The following is a 15,510-nucleotide window of genomic DNA, read 5'->3' as shown; positions in this document are numbered from 1 at the left end:
GTGCCCTGGTGGCTTGAATAACAAGTAAATCCCAAATATTAATAAGAAAAGACTTTAAAATCATCTCTTCTTGACTCATATGCTGGGGTGTGTGGTTTGACTGCTCAAATGTGGCTTATAAGATACTTTCTCTGGGAAGAAATGACTCATGCACTTAGAAATATCAACCCCCAGAAAAAAAATACCCAGAGAATATTAAAGAACATAAACGCAAGCCCCTCTAGAAAGATCGTTTGATGATATCATCAAAGCACTGATGCCACACATTAAAACATACATGTGTGCGAATACGTAAATGATCATCCTCCATGTCGCCCTCTCAGATCCGGCTGAGAGTCAAACAAAACTGAAGACAGCTGAGCTGAACAGTTGATGTGCAATATGGCCAACAGCTGAGCTAATTTCCTCTTGCTGTGAGTGATGATATAAAATTCATCAACACGGAAATCTCTACAATAAACCTGTATGATGTCCATAGTAGAGCGAGAAAATTAATAGTAGACCACAAATGAAAACAACATTATAAACATAGGGGATTCCAGCACATGTGTTAAGATTACAAGTTTTAAGTTTTAAGTTGAAAAGTTTTAAATTGGCTATATTATGCACTTTTACAAATTCTTGATTTTGTTTTGGGGTCTAATAGAAAAGGTTTTCATGCTTGAATGTTCAAAAAAACATTATTTTTCACGCATTTGTCATTGTTGCAGCAACTCTCTTCTCAATCTGTCAGCAACACTCCATTTAGTTCCGGTCTCTATGAAGCCCCTCCTTCTTAAAATCGCAGTGTGCTTTGATTGGTCGGTTGGACCAGTGTGTTGTGATTGGTCAACCGATTTAAGCATGTTCTGGCCCCTCTACCATAACCACGAGTTTCAACACACTACTAACGCAACTCAACCAGGCCTTTTGGGGTGGGAATTATTGAATATTGTTACGTGTAAGTTCCCAGAACAAAAAACTCAAGACTACAATCGAGACGTTTCAGGAAGTACAGAAACAATGCGCACTGATATAGAGAATAACTTGCTTTGGAGTGAACTTTGTGCTTTGTAACTTCACAAGACCTTTTTCATGCTCAAACAGCAACATTACATACTAAAGAAAGTTGACAAAGTAAAAAAGCATAATAGGTTCTCGTTAATATCTTTTTCTTTTCAGGAATAAAATCAGAAATTCATAATTTTTTCATAATTTCCTCTGCTTTCAGAAGTCATCAATATTGTGTGGATTAAAGGGGAAATAAAAATTCTGTTTATAGTCTATGTGGCTCCATAGCAATAAAGTACATTCACTTATGTGATTCTAGAGCTATAAGTGAAAAATGTAATAAGCCTATTATACTGCCACCTATAGTCAGATGTATGTGTGTGTGTACATCTGAGTAGCAGGTGAGATCTGGGACAATTCTACCAAATTTGGGGTCTGTAATTTAAATGTACAGTATGGAATTTTTCGCCACTAGGGGTCGCTAACCTCTTACAATAACAAAGGCGTAGTTTGATTACACAACATTTGCTAAGAATTATGGATCTAGTTGTCAACGTCAAGCCGACCGATCTAATAATGTTTATGGATGAGTGAATACATCGATGTTTTTATCATTAATGTGATATGAAGCAGGTCGGGATTGCTAAGAGACAGCTATCAGCTCCACACAAGACGCGAGTCCCGCGGATATAAAAGGATTATGGACATTTCATTCTATCAAACTACACGCAAGTGCAGAATTACTACTCACAGGTCAGTTTATTAGACAAATTAAACTTGTGAGGTAACGCAGCGCTGTTTCACTTGGTCTAACATTACACTATCACACTAAACTGCATTTGAATGTGTTGAAATTTGTGTTAGTTTGTCTGTATGAGACTAGCAATAAGCTAGATCAACATTAGAATAACATACAGATCATAATCTAACATTTTATCATTGTTGAACTATATACCATTGATTAGTTTTATGTAAATGTGCTTACCTGTTTAATAAAGTACATGTAGGAACGGTCGAAGTCTCGGACGTGGAGCTCTCGGCATCTCGAAAACACCGCGCTATTGATTCTCGTTTTAGTTCTCCTTTTTTATCCAAAGTCTGCTTGCCATGGTCCATAATGTTTGAACGAAACAACAACAGCGTGCAAATAGACATTGCGAACTACACAGTTGTCCACGTCAGTCGCCTTGGTTACTATCAGAGGGCTCTGGTTGCTATGGCAGTACGAGCGGAAACCAGGGACAACGCGGATATGACGCCATTGACGGCGACAAAACGGAAATAAAGAAACGGGATGTGTCCTCGAATTAAATGACAAATTTCTCCTGGTTTGAAAGTTGTTGGAAACAGTCGGGATAATGTAAGTACACAACTAAAAAAATATATATAACATAGATATAGTGATTTTTGCTATTTTTAAAGCAAAAAAGTTACATATTGTGCCTTTAATGGTTTTTGATGACCAGACACTTCTAAAAATAAAACATTTATACAACATCAATGCATACCAAATAATATTAATCTGATCAAGAATTTGGAGTCCCAGTAAAGCCCACACTTACTCGGAGGTGTGTGTGCTAAGTACACGCACACACACACACACACACACACACACACACACATTCTTGTACATCTATCTTTATGACATTCATTGACACAATGCAATCTCTAGCCGCTTACCCTAACCTAACCCATCACAACTAAGTGCCTAACCCGAATCCTTACCCTAAACCTAATTATAACCTTATCCCTAAAATCAAGTCTTGACCCTCAAACAGGCCTTTAAAGGGGTCTCAGAAAGTGAGGACCTGCCAAAATGTCCTCACTTTACTCTCTTTGTCCTCACTCCAATGGTCTAAAACTCAAACTGGTCCTCACAAAGATAGTTGTACAAGTACACACACACACACCTCTTTAATATGTGCTTGTATGTGTTGCATGTCAGAGTGTGTTGGGGCGAGAGGGGGCGAGATTTCCAATCTCTGACGCCACATTACAGAGAACGATTCTTCCCACTAATTACCTCAGTGACACACTGAGGAAATTCCCAAACAGACTGCCGTCATGAAGGAGAACATGATCACAGAACAAAGTCCTTCTTTCATTTCTCTCCTCTCTTTCCTTGTTTTGTTTCGCTCACTTTAGAAACCTTGACCTCAAAATAACTGTCCTGGCACAGACAGGCAGTTGTTAGAGAAAGCAGCTACTATTTTTAGCCGAGTGCTCCAGCAAATATTGCATCATTTGGATTTATCACTTGATGAAAGAGCCGCCATGTCAGACAGCGCTCTCTCTCTCTCTCTAGATCTCAAAACTATGCAAATTAGATATGCATTTCCTGAAGGAAATACCAGCACTTACAAGCTTGCAAAAAAAATATTTAGACAAAAATGGCACTATTTACTCATTGTCGTGAAGTGAACTTTCTTCTGTAGACCACAAAAAAATATTAGGTAGGATGTTCATGCTGCTCTTTCATACAATGAACGTAATTGGTTGTCAGTGTCAACCTCAAAAACTTAAACTTTTCTGAAGCCATACAAGCTTTATGTGAGAAACAGGCCAAAATGTAAGTGATTTTGGAGCTTAGCAGTCTCTGGTTGAAATTCATTGTACAAAAAGTAGAGCATGAACATTCTGCAAGACATCTTTAGTGTTTAACATGAGAAACATCAAAGATGAGCAAATGAAGACTTTTATTTTAAGTGAATTATTCCTTTAAAGTTTTAGGTAAGAATATGATGATCCATACCTAAGCACAATTCAGTAATATGCATATTAATACAAGGAAGAACTCAGAATTCAGGATGCAAATGTCACCAATGACATTATTGCTGCCAATTACACAATTGTACACTGTTGTTCAGAAAATTTGGGTTGGTAAGATAAAATGTAATTTATTCTTGTGATGGCAAAGCTGATTTTTCAGCATCATTATTCTTTCCTTCACATGATCCTTCAGAAATCATTCTAATATGCTGATTTGGTGAAAAAGAATAATATCTTTATTGAAAACAGTTGTGCTACTGCTGCTTAATATTTTACTGGAAATTTTGATATATATTTTTTACAGGATTCTTTGATGAACAGAAAATTCAAAAGAACAGTATTTATTTGAAACAGAAATCTTTTTGTAAAACTATAAATGTCTTTACTGTCACTTTTGATCCATTTAATGCATCCTTGCTGATTAAAAGTATTAATAAAAAAATAAAAGGTTACACTTATTTTAAGGTGTCATTGTTACAGTGTAATTATATATTTAAGTACTGAGTAATATTAATTAACTACATGTACTTACTATAGGGTTAGGGTAGGATTAGGGATTGGTTGAGGGTTAGTTGCATGTAATTATGCATAATTTACTGTTATTACTATAGTAAGTACATGTAACATATGTAACAAGGACACTGTAAAAAAGTGATACCAAATAAAATCTTACTGACCCAAAACTATTGAACCGTAGTGCAAGTCAAAGGGAGATTTTCAACCTTTATTTTATTTTATTTTATTTTTTTCGAGATGATAAAGTCTACCAAGACCACAAAAAAATAACACCACAATAATAGCAGTGGAGAAATAAAATAGCAGAACATGGGTTTATCCTGTCAATCAAAACCCTATTGCCCAACCAGAAGTGAATTGTAAGAGAATGGTTTGTTTCTCGCAAAGCATCAGCAGAGCTCTAACTGGTTGAACCATACCTTCACTTGTGGGTAAGACTTCCTGTTCTTCTCGCTGGAGGCCCCTGGGAGTCCTCCATGGGAGGGGCCTTCACATCCATAGCGGAACCTGAAGCCCCTCTGTAGATGACAATGTCAGAAGTAATGTTGTGATATACTGAGTTTGTTATTGCCACTGCCTGTTGCCAGAGTTACCAGTCCCTTCTGAACCTTTGTGCCATTACACAGTATTTAACTTGAAAACATGTTAGGAAAAACACTTGAAGAAGCAAGAAAACATTTTTTGACTAGTTCAAATCATTTAACAAGAGCATTTGCCAAAATATTATGTGCATTACCTGTTTTGGTTGTTCGATGATTCGCAGACAAGGTCCGTCGACTGCAAAAAGAGAGATGCAAAAAACTTTAATTAACTGTAAAATGAAAATTCCCTCGTTTTGTTCTGTTAATCTTCCACTCTGCAGTCCTTCTCAAATATCTTTATACATGCTGGATCATAATTGGTTTTGAAACAGACAACCAATTCCGTTAAGCATCATTGATGCCAAAAAATGATTTGGCAGATCTGAATGCGTCATAATTTAAAACTTGTAAGCTGCAGCAAAAACAACATCTTAAACATCAGTCTGCTCCTCGCAGAAAGCAATCACATGGTAAAAGGGTGGCGTGAACATTGTGTCAAATATCTCTTTTTGTGTTTCATGGCAGAAAGGAATGACATTCTTCAAAATATCTTCTTTTCTGTTCATACCGATTTGGAACAACTTGAGAGTGAGTAAATCATGACAGAATTATCATTTTTGGGCGAACTATCTCTTTAAGGATGAACTAAGTTGTCATGTCATCTTGCGAACTTTCTATTCATTACAGAACCCTGAAAACGATACGTTGCGGTTTCCACAAAAATATTAATCAGCAAAAATGTTTTCAATATTGATAATAAGAAGAAACGTTAGTGGTTTGATTGAGAACTGTTCGTCTGAGAACCGTTTGTGGTTTTTCTCTAGTAATTCGGCTTATAGTGTCCATGTCACACAACAATGCAAACAGCAATAAAAGCAAACATGACTAGCTGAAAGGTTCAACCAGGTGTGGGAAAATCAGAAGGATTACAATGCAGTCTTATCATGCAGACTTTCTAACCATCAAGCATTTCAAAACATTCGCTGAGAGGCTGGTGTTCTGCAGATATTTCAAGGCCAGAGCTCTCGCCGTACCACGTGTTTCCACTGAAGCGCAAGCCTCTTCCTCTTCCTGTGCACTACAAGGACTAAGACCACATCCTTGGTGAAGCGCAGCTAAATCAATCTGCTGCCAAATTTGCAGAATTGAACCTCTTAGAGCCCAACTTTAATGTGTACACCTCTGCCAAGGCATTGACATTATGGAACGGATCTATAAATGTTGACATAACAGGGACAGAGTTTATTTGGTTCGATATTTCCAACATTACCCATCAAGTCTAAAGCAGATGTCAAAACCACAGGTGCACTGAACTCTGAATAGAAATAGAAATACATTCAATTGTTACACTGAACAGTGAACACACCATCTCAAAACAGAGTAGTAAGCTTGAAGCAACTCCTACTCGGTGTTCCTACTTGACCGCCAGCCAATTGAATCACTATCTGCATCTGCCACTATCTGGTATTTATCACATCGTGCCACTGCATGCTTGAGAAAAGTTGAACTCTGCTCTCAAACTTTGTCTAACGGGCTTGACTCTCTGTTGCTCATGCCGCCTCTAATTAGCAACTCTCATTGAAAATAAATGATGCTGGTCGCTTTCTCGCAGTTAATGCGATGCCCTTCCTTAATAACCCCACCAGCTGAAACCTGAAGTCAGCATGAAACAGAAGTTGAGATAGTCTTTTCTTCCCTATTGTGACATGTATCTGAGTGAAACAGCTTCTCGAATAAGAAAAAATGTAGGGCGTGACTTGATTTTGTCCATTGGGAATTGATTGGATGGTTGTGGTTTGTTATTGTTGTGATGTCATGTGAGTGACAGGTTGTCCCCCCCTCATGCCAGTAAACACATCATCAGAGAAGAGATGTTGGGGAAGATATTTTGATTAAATATTAAGAGGCCACATGAATAAAATGTGTATAATAAATACTGCAATATTCCATTTAAAAAAAACACAAGAATTCTCCATTCTTGTAATGGACAAGACTTAATTCATCTTTAAGGGATAGGTCGTCCAAAAATGAAAATTCTCGTGTGGTTCCAAAACTGAAGACTTTCCTTCTTCTGTGAAACTCAAAAGGAGATATTTTTTTGAAGAATGTATTAAAACAATTTTTTTTGCCCATACAATGTAAGTAAATGGGTTAAATAATTAAAGAATTGTTTTTATAGTTTTACAATATCAAAACCGTGGAACAGGTGTCTCATGGCGGCATATACAATCATCCATCAACTGGTAGTTCAAGGATCGAGTGAAGGGTAATAGCAAAAAACTAAAAATAAAAAGACATTCAACATACATTCTCAAGAAAATTCCTAACAGGGGACCAAATACACCAGGAATCATTAGACCTCCGGGGTAAGTCACAAGTTAGTTTTTCTAAAGGAAGGAAACTAGCAATTTGATTCATCCACATATTAACAGGATATGATATGTGGGACATGAGGAGTGGACCACAACAGAGGTATACATTTTCTCAAACAGAAGAATACATAAGTAGGTGCAAAAATGTAAAACACATTCTAGATCATGGTTGAGGTGTAATTCAGCTTTACAATTCAAGAGATAGATACTCTGGGACATAGCAAAAGTGTTTTTTTGGTGAACTATTCCTTTAAGTTTGCCTTTTTGATAGTCTTTCATTCAAAACTGAAAGAACATTTTTAACCAAAACTCTACAGATTTCTTGGGAGCTGTACAAGCATGCTCAGCTAGATCAAGAGAGCGTGTTGAAAGGTGGCAGCCCCAAAACTGCACTTATCTCAAAGCAGGTTTCTCAAGTAACCACATGGCGGTGAAGGGCTGTTCATATTTTTTTCAGCCCTGTCTCTGCAATCTATGGAGTTCGGGAAGTCACCTGTGGGAAAAAAAAACAATCCGTGGCGACGGTTTTGCAATCCGTCCCCTCAGTTTAGAAACCGTACTCACGAATTCTTAAACTGTTCCCTCGGTTTAACAAATCGTGCCCACAGATTAATAAACCGTACCCACGAGTTCCTAATCCGCACTCTCAGATTTGTAAACGGTGCCTTCAGTTTTTGCAATCTGTATCCACAAATTCATAAACCGTGCCCACGCTTTCGCAATCCGTTCCCACGGGTTTGTAAACTGTACTCACGGATTTGTGGCCCGTGATTTTTTGTGCATTTATTTAAAGGGCTGGTTGATTATGATTTCACTTTTCTAACTTTAGTTAGAGTGTAATGTTGCTGTTTGAGCATAAACAACATCTGCAAAGTTACAATGCTCAAAGTTCAAAGCAAAGGGAGATATTTTCTTTTAAAGAAATTGCTTTTTAAGGACTACAACAAACGGCTGGTAGGGACTACACGACATTCCTCCAGGGTTAGTGACATCACCAACCCTAGAATTTACATAAACCCCGCCCCCTGAACACGATTTATAGATTATCAAGACAGAATATGCTAATCAATGACTAGAAGATAACTACTACACATAAGCTACAGAAATTCATCAACTAACCACCATACAGAAATGTCCAGTTGTTTCTACATGTTGTCACTTCTTCTTGAGTGTCTCCATAATTGTCTGACTCCGGTTTGAACATAAAAGGCTAAACGTTTTTGAAATTTTCAGTGCATGTCGGTGTGAGGTAAAAGAACATGAGCTGTTGAAGCTCCGCCCTCTGTGCAGGGAGCAGCAGCTCATTTGCATTTAAAGGAACAGACACAAAACGGTGCGTTTTTGCTCACCCTCAAAAAGTAACAATTTTAACATGCTATATAAAAATATCTGTGGGGTATTTTGAGCTAAAACTTCACATACATACTCGGGGGACATCAAAGATTTATTTTACATCTTGTGAAAAGGGCATTATACCACCCCTTTAAAAACTGCATGTACCATTTTTTTTTGTCACTGGTGTTACCTTACTTTGGCAATATTAAAGGTTTTTATGAAATATTGTTCCTCTTATTTTCAGCACATGTAGTCAGAGTTACAGAAAAATTATAATAATGCAACAAATAAGGAGATTATGTTTTATTTATTGTAATCAGTTTTGTTATAAGTGTGCTTGAATGATGTTAGTTCAATTGTGCAACCATGTGTTAGCTATAACAATTCAACTATTTGAAAAACAGTTAAAATCAAGTAATGATGCAATCCTTTAAATCTTAACTTTTGAGTGTAGCAGAATTAAATGGATGTAAAATTATTATCATGCCACATGTGACATTTTATTTAGTGTGACAGAAAAAAAGACAGTAACACACCAGTAACACAATGAATCACCAATGACATACATAAGACCAAAGATCATTATTCTTCAACTATAATTAAGTAGATGAGACCAAATTGTTACATTTGGCATACAATCTAAATGAATAGCTTTGAATAAAGTTGATCTATAAATGGGAGTCACTGGTGTTACCCATAAGAAAGGTGACACCAGTGACAGTAACACCAGTGACAATTTTCATGAAAAATTCATTTTACAAAATGGCTGCTGCAAGGTATCAAACCACATGTTGTCAATCATGGTAACTAAATGAAGTAGTTTAATCCATTTGTATTCTAGCTTTTTACAATTCCCTAACAATAAAGAAGGTCATACCAGTAAGTTCAACTAAAAGCTTCATATGAAATCATGAGATAAATGAGAACATTTCTGATAACTGAAAAGAGACAGTGGATTTACTATGGGTCTTTCTTCATAGATATTCAGGAAATTGGAAGGAGGAAGTCAAGTGATGTCATCAGTGCGATTTTTATTTCAAAATAAGAGATTTTTGTTTAACTAACAGCAGTGACAACTCCAGGGGACCACTACTTTCATTATACATTTTATAATATTTATTCGGCTTTTTAATTTTTTTTTATGTCAGTTACATAATATATTTGATAGTTATGTATACATTATTGTATTTTAAATGGTAGAAAAACCTGTTATTGACCTCAAAATAAAGCATTTTCCCTCTGTACATGACTGTGGTGCTTGGAATTCTATATAACTAATTAAAAAACAAATATTGCCACATTGATGGCTCATGAAGGTGTAATTGTTCAAATAACATTGTTTTATTTTAAAATATAAAGAAATTGTAACCCTAAAGTGTTGTTCTTTTAAGCAGTTAGTCAACTAATCACAAGTTAATGTTAATTTCTACTTAAATACTGGGTGCATGGAGGAATACAGCCTATCCCGCACTCAAGCGCTTACATAAATCTGGCCGCAAAAGCAGGCTAATGATAATAAATGTGTGAGGCATTTTAATTGTTTATTAATAAACTAATGTTTTTAAAATGAGTGTCGGCTGCAAACATATCTACATCTTGTGTTTCTTTGTGATAATCTTAGCCCTTTATTATTATTGTCTGACCTGTATTATGACTGACATTTGACGAATTGCTTTGTTCCTTTTATGTAAGTCGGTTTGGATAAAAGCATCTTCTAAATATGTAGCCTAAATAGGCTACCTAAACAGTTTTAGAAAATTCAGGAAATTATCCATTTTGAAAAAAAAAAGTTTAAACAACTAAACAAGTGGCCTGGTTGAATCAGCCGGCACAGACTGAGGGAGGGATCACAAATCTGTGAGTACAGTTTAGAATTCGTGAGTACAGTTTATAAACTGAGGGGACGGACTGCAAAACCGTCGCCATGGATTGTTTTTTTCCCCACAGGTGACTTCCCGGGCTCAGTAGCAATCCAATAAGGAAGTCCTGTAGCGACAACCCAAATAATACACAAATAACTGCGTGTGACATCACTGAGTGAGATGTTCCTGGGATTTTTAAAGTGTCTGTACTTCTCTAAAACATCACATCGCTACACTGGGCGGTTTATTGGATTTAGACCTCTGACTAAATCTTAGGGTGCAGCGTTACTGTTTTCTTGAGGAAGGAATAGAGCAAAAAAAAAAAAAAAAAAGGGAAATGCAGGCTAGTGTTACTGCATCAATTCTGCAAAGTTCAGCAAATTATATTATTATTAATGCACCATGAAATCAAATTGAACAATTCTTATTGTTTTATGGAATATTGCCGTATTTATTATACGTATATAACACATCACTTTTGTTCATGTGGTCTCTTAATCTTTAATCAAAATAACTTTCCCTCCCACTTGCAGCAACATCTCTTCTCTTCTCTGATGATGTGTTTATTGGCACGAGGGCGGGACCCCTGTCACTCACATGACCTCACAGCAATAGCCAACCACAACCATCCAATCAATTCCCGCAAGATCAAGTCCAATCAATTTGTCTTGTTCGAGAAGCCGTTTCACTCAGATACACATCACAATAGGGAACAAAAAGATTATCACAACTTCTGTTTCATGGTGAATTTAAGACCTTGATTGAACGACAAGTTTAATGAAACTCGAACTGGAAGGAAACTCTTACCTGTCCTCATAACATTATTGTTGTGAATGCCTGGAAATGGTGTCGGGTCCATGGTCATCCATATTGTGTCGCCACTGAACTCAATTGGTTCCATGAACTTCAGAGTATAAAAAGAAAAAACAATGAGACACACTGACTGAGTTTATATGCACAATAATATTCCTATTATTATTCATACTGTATATTTAGAATTAGGTCATATCCAGATTATGCATGTCATGTAAACATATTAATCACATTAAAAGGCATAATTTTTGAATTACTAAAAATACACAACATAATAAATCACATATGCTGGTTTCCATATATATATATATACACTGTAGAGAATGATTTTTAATAAAGGCTCATTCAGAATAAAGACATCATAAAATGATATGCATGAAATTATGACCTTTGTAAACGTTTAGAATTTAATTTAAGCTACAACGTACTCAAAGAGAGATTTTTCCGTGTTGCATAAGTAGAGAGTTTGAATTTAGGAGTCAGATTATTGGCACAGCTGTAAGATGCATGAAGTGAGTGTAGACAGAAAGACAGGCATTTGTGGATACAAAACTGAACAAACTCTAGTCTCGATCTTAATTTGCTGCTGTGTTAGGGTTGAAATATCAACCACAGCAGGCAGGAAAAATGAAGCTTTCTAAGAGACACTTCCTGTGTGATGCTGTGGTATTTGCAGAAATTAATATGTCCTGTTTCAAGTTTAATCATTTACTATCAAGCTTATATGCCTTCAAAGGCATACATATGTTACAAACAACACAAAAATAACTCTGTGGTCTATGTCTATCTTGTGAAGATAATTGTAAGGCATGACTTCATGCTATCTGTCTGCTATCTATGTGGTCTTCATGACAATAAACATTTTCATAAATAAATCAGCATGTAGCAACAGAAGCTTAAAGTCAACATGAAATCAAAACAGAGCCTATTTACTCCCTGGTCTTGCAATGGACACCAAAGTCAAAATATTCAGAAAAATGTCAGATTCCTGAAGTAAAATAAGTTTCGAATGTGACTCCAAATGTAGTATAAAACATTTCCTCACCCCTTGATGGTATGGGTCCTCTCCAGCCATGATTCCTAAGACGAAAGTAAAACAAATTAATTTATGATTCATTTTTAGAAAATAGACATGTCCAAAAGTAGTAAAACACTGACAAAATAATATAGAAAATATGAGGGGGATGTGAAACGCTAATTCTGCATTTTGTTCAGTCAATATCCTTTGCGAGGAAAGAAGGCAGCAAATGCATTAAAGTCACCATGAAATCAAAATGGACAATTCTTAATTTTTATGATGCACATTAATTCACGATGGACAAAATCAAGTCCCGACCTACTATGCTCCAGAAGCCGTTTCACTTGGATATGTCACAATAGAGAAGAAAAGACTACCACAACTTCTGTTTCATGGAAATTTTAAACGTGTTAAAAGATTGATGGCCAACCATATACAATTGAAGGGTTAGCTCACCTACAATTCTTTCATTAATTACTCACCCTCATGTCGTTCCAAACACGTTAGACTTTAGTTCATCTTCAGAACACAAATAAAGATCTTTTTAATGAAATCTGAGAGATTTCTGTCCCTCCTTTGACAGACCCTATGCTCCCTTAAAGGAGTAGTTCCCTTTAAAATGAAAATTAGCCCATGATTTACTCACCCTCAAGCCATCCTAGGTGTATGACTTTCTTCTTTCAGACGAATACAATCTGAGTTATATTAATAAACACCCTGACGCTTCCAAGCTTTATAATGGCAGTGGATTGCAACCATCAGTTTGAAGCTCAAAAAAGTGCATCCATCCAAAGAACCAAAAGTGCTCCACACGGCTCCAGGGGGGTTAATAAGGTTTGTGTAAGAAAAGTATTCATATCTAACACGTTACAAAGTAAAAAACTAGCTTCCAGCCAAACGAACATACGGATTCAACTTAAGCGAGTAATGCACTGATATTTACGCTACGCCATGATGCACTACGCTACTTCCGACGTCATAAGTTGCGCTTTAGACGCAAGTAGACTGCGTATGGCCATTTGGCCGGAAGCTAGAATTTTATTTTGTAACGTGTTAAATATTAATATTTCTTACACAAACTCATCGCTTTACTTCGCATGCCTTTATTAACCCCCTGGAGCCGTGTGGAGCACTTTTGGTTCTTTGGATGGATGCACTTTTTTGAGCTTCAAACTGATGGTTGCAATCCACTGCCATTATAAAGCTTGGAAGCGTCAGGGTGTTTATTAATATAACTCAGATTGTATTCGTCTGAAAGAAGAAAGTCATATACACATAGGATGGCTTGAGGGTGAGTAAATCATGGGGTAATTTTCATTTTAAAGTGAACTACTCCTTTAAGGAATGTGCGCAACAGAGATTGACAGTCCAAGCAACTGACACTTTGAAACTTCAAAAAGCTCATAAAGAGATCGTAAAACTAATCCACATGAATTAAGTGGTTTTGTCCAATTTTTCATTGAGAGATTTGATCGTTTTATATGAGAAACAACAGATTGAATTTAGGCTTTTATTCACATCTAAACATCAACCGAAGCTCAAGTATGTTTGCTTGACGCGCCAGAACCAATGAGGTTCATTCTTGTGTTATGCAGCTTTGACAAGAACCAATGAGGTTTGTTCTTGTGCGTCAAGCAGGTTCGGTTGAGCTTCTGTTTATGTTCGCTGATCAATGTTTATGTGAATAAAAGCCTAAATTCGATGTTCATCATATAAAGCGACTGAGTCTCTTCAGAAAATTTGGACAAAACTGCTCAAATCATATATGGATTAGTTTTACGATCTCTTTATGAACTTTTTGAAGCATCAAAGTGTTAGGTGCGTAACGGTCTATGTAGGGACAGAAAGCTCTCAGATTTGATTAAAAAGTACTTCATTTGTGTTTCGAAGATGAACGAAAGTCTTACGAGTTTGGAACGTCATGAGGGTGAGTAATTAACGACAGAATGTCCTTTTTGGGTGAACTATCCCTTTAAGGTGATGCAGGCAAGTGATTATTTTCTGTCTTTTTTTTATAACAACAAAAAAAGTTGCGATGGATGAAAATGCTACTCTGTTTTGTTGCCATTTGTAGTGAATTGGTTGAGTGAAATATCAAGTGAATCACTCACAGCAAAGCAAAGAAAATTCAAATTGTCTCGCAGTCGCCACCTACTGGCGTTGTGAATCGGTCACAGAACGAATCAGTGAGCAAATTATTTGAGGCGTTTGAAAACATTATTAGCGTTCTTAGAATGAATCAAAATCCCAACCACTACTAGCCTACTCGTCTCAAACACCGAATGACACTAGAGTCGACTCTAATAGATCCCCGCTCATTTAAAACAAAAGAGATCTCGCGCGTTTGGAACATCAGATTTAAAATTCGAATAAAACTTATATTCTAACCAACTCCGGATGTTCGGACTTAATGCGCCTTGATGCCCACTGTCTTTATTGATAGATTTTGACACACGGTCAGCACAACACATAACAGTCACTTATCTCAAACTGTGTAGCCTACTGCCGGATCCCGACTAACGTCCACGAAAAACACATTAAGTTATTAATGTGCATCATGAGTTGCTCGTACTCACCCAAACGAGTTTATCAAAAGTCCTTGATAGCTGAAATGTGCATTTGGCCTCTGAGGCAAAAGTAGGAAGTTCAGCAGCACTTGATACAAGTATCACAACAACCTTTAGATGGCAACATGGGCAACTCAAAGACAACAAGCATGGCTGGATCTACGAGGGTGCTGCTTACCTTTCCTACCAGATACTCGAGGTTCAGGATCAACATCAAACAGCTGGGATCTGGGATTCCGAGTCAAGTTTTCTTATTCGTTACAACTTATTTCTCCATGTTGCGCTGAAGTCAACTAATGTAAGCTCATAGAAAGTCAGTTCTAGGCAGGCTCCTTATTCAGGAAGATTGTTGCGTCTGCTAGACATGGATATGCAGAAGTCCCACTGAGGTTAAAAGGCGCGTCGATCGATCAATCGATTTTAATCGCCGGTCGTGAATGATCACAGTAAATCATGTCGAGATAACGCGACGTTTGAATAGACGGCTTGACTTCCTTACTGGAAATTCCCTGACGTAACTCATGTTCATGTCTTGCTTTCAAAAAACTTCCTCTTGCGCCCACTTGTGGAAGAACCTGTTTTCATTTACTGTTTTTGAACGTGAAAACAAAGCGTCTAAAATGGTTTACAGGTCCCATTTCCTTAAAGAGGGTTTGGGCATATTTAATACCGCCAGGGAGGCCTTTT

General features: G+C 36.9%; 1 protein-coding gene across 2 annotated transcripts in view; it reads right to left on the bottom strand.

The window, feature by feature from the left end:
• The window catches only part of nfkb1 (nuclear factor of kappa light polypeptide gene enhancer in B-cells 1), a 39,080-nt gene extending 23,696 nt beyond the window's left edge, over positions 1-15,384 (bottom strand). Inside the window, exons 1-5 of one of the 2 annotated variants that reach the window (XM_084430845.1) lie at positions 15,002-15,384; positions 12,284-12,318; positions 11,233-11,329; positions 5,012-5,052; positions 4,695-4,793 (exon numbers count right to left, since the gene is read on the bottom strand). In XM_084430845.1, coding sequence (XP_084286971.1) covers positions 4,695-4,793; positions 5,012-5,052; positions 11,233-11,329; positions 12,284-12,313 — 267 coding nt within the window. In that variant the 5' untranslated portion in view covers positions 12,314-12,318; positions 15,002-15,384. Of the gene's footprint in view, positions 1-4,694; positions 4,794-5,011; positions 5,053-11,232; positions 11,330-12,283; positions 12,319-14,832; positions 14,966-15,001 lie in introns of those variants that run through there. The other variant, XM_084430846.1, reaches the window with a different exon arrangement.
• Positions 15,385-15,510: the final 126 nt, after the last annotated feature.

This window comes from Rutilus rutilus (genome assembly GCF_951802725.1).
Source record: "Rutilus rutilus genome assembly, chromosome: 14".
Lineage (NCBI taxonomy): Eukaryota > Metazoa > Chordata > Actinopteri > Cypriniformes > Leuciscidae > Rutilus > Rutilus rutilus.
Note: the sequence above shows the minus strand (reverse complement) of the source record. Positions and strands in the feature narration are given on the sequence as shown.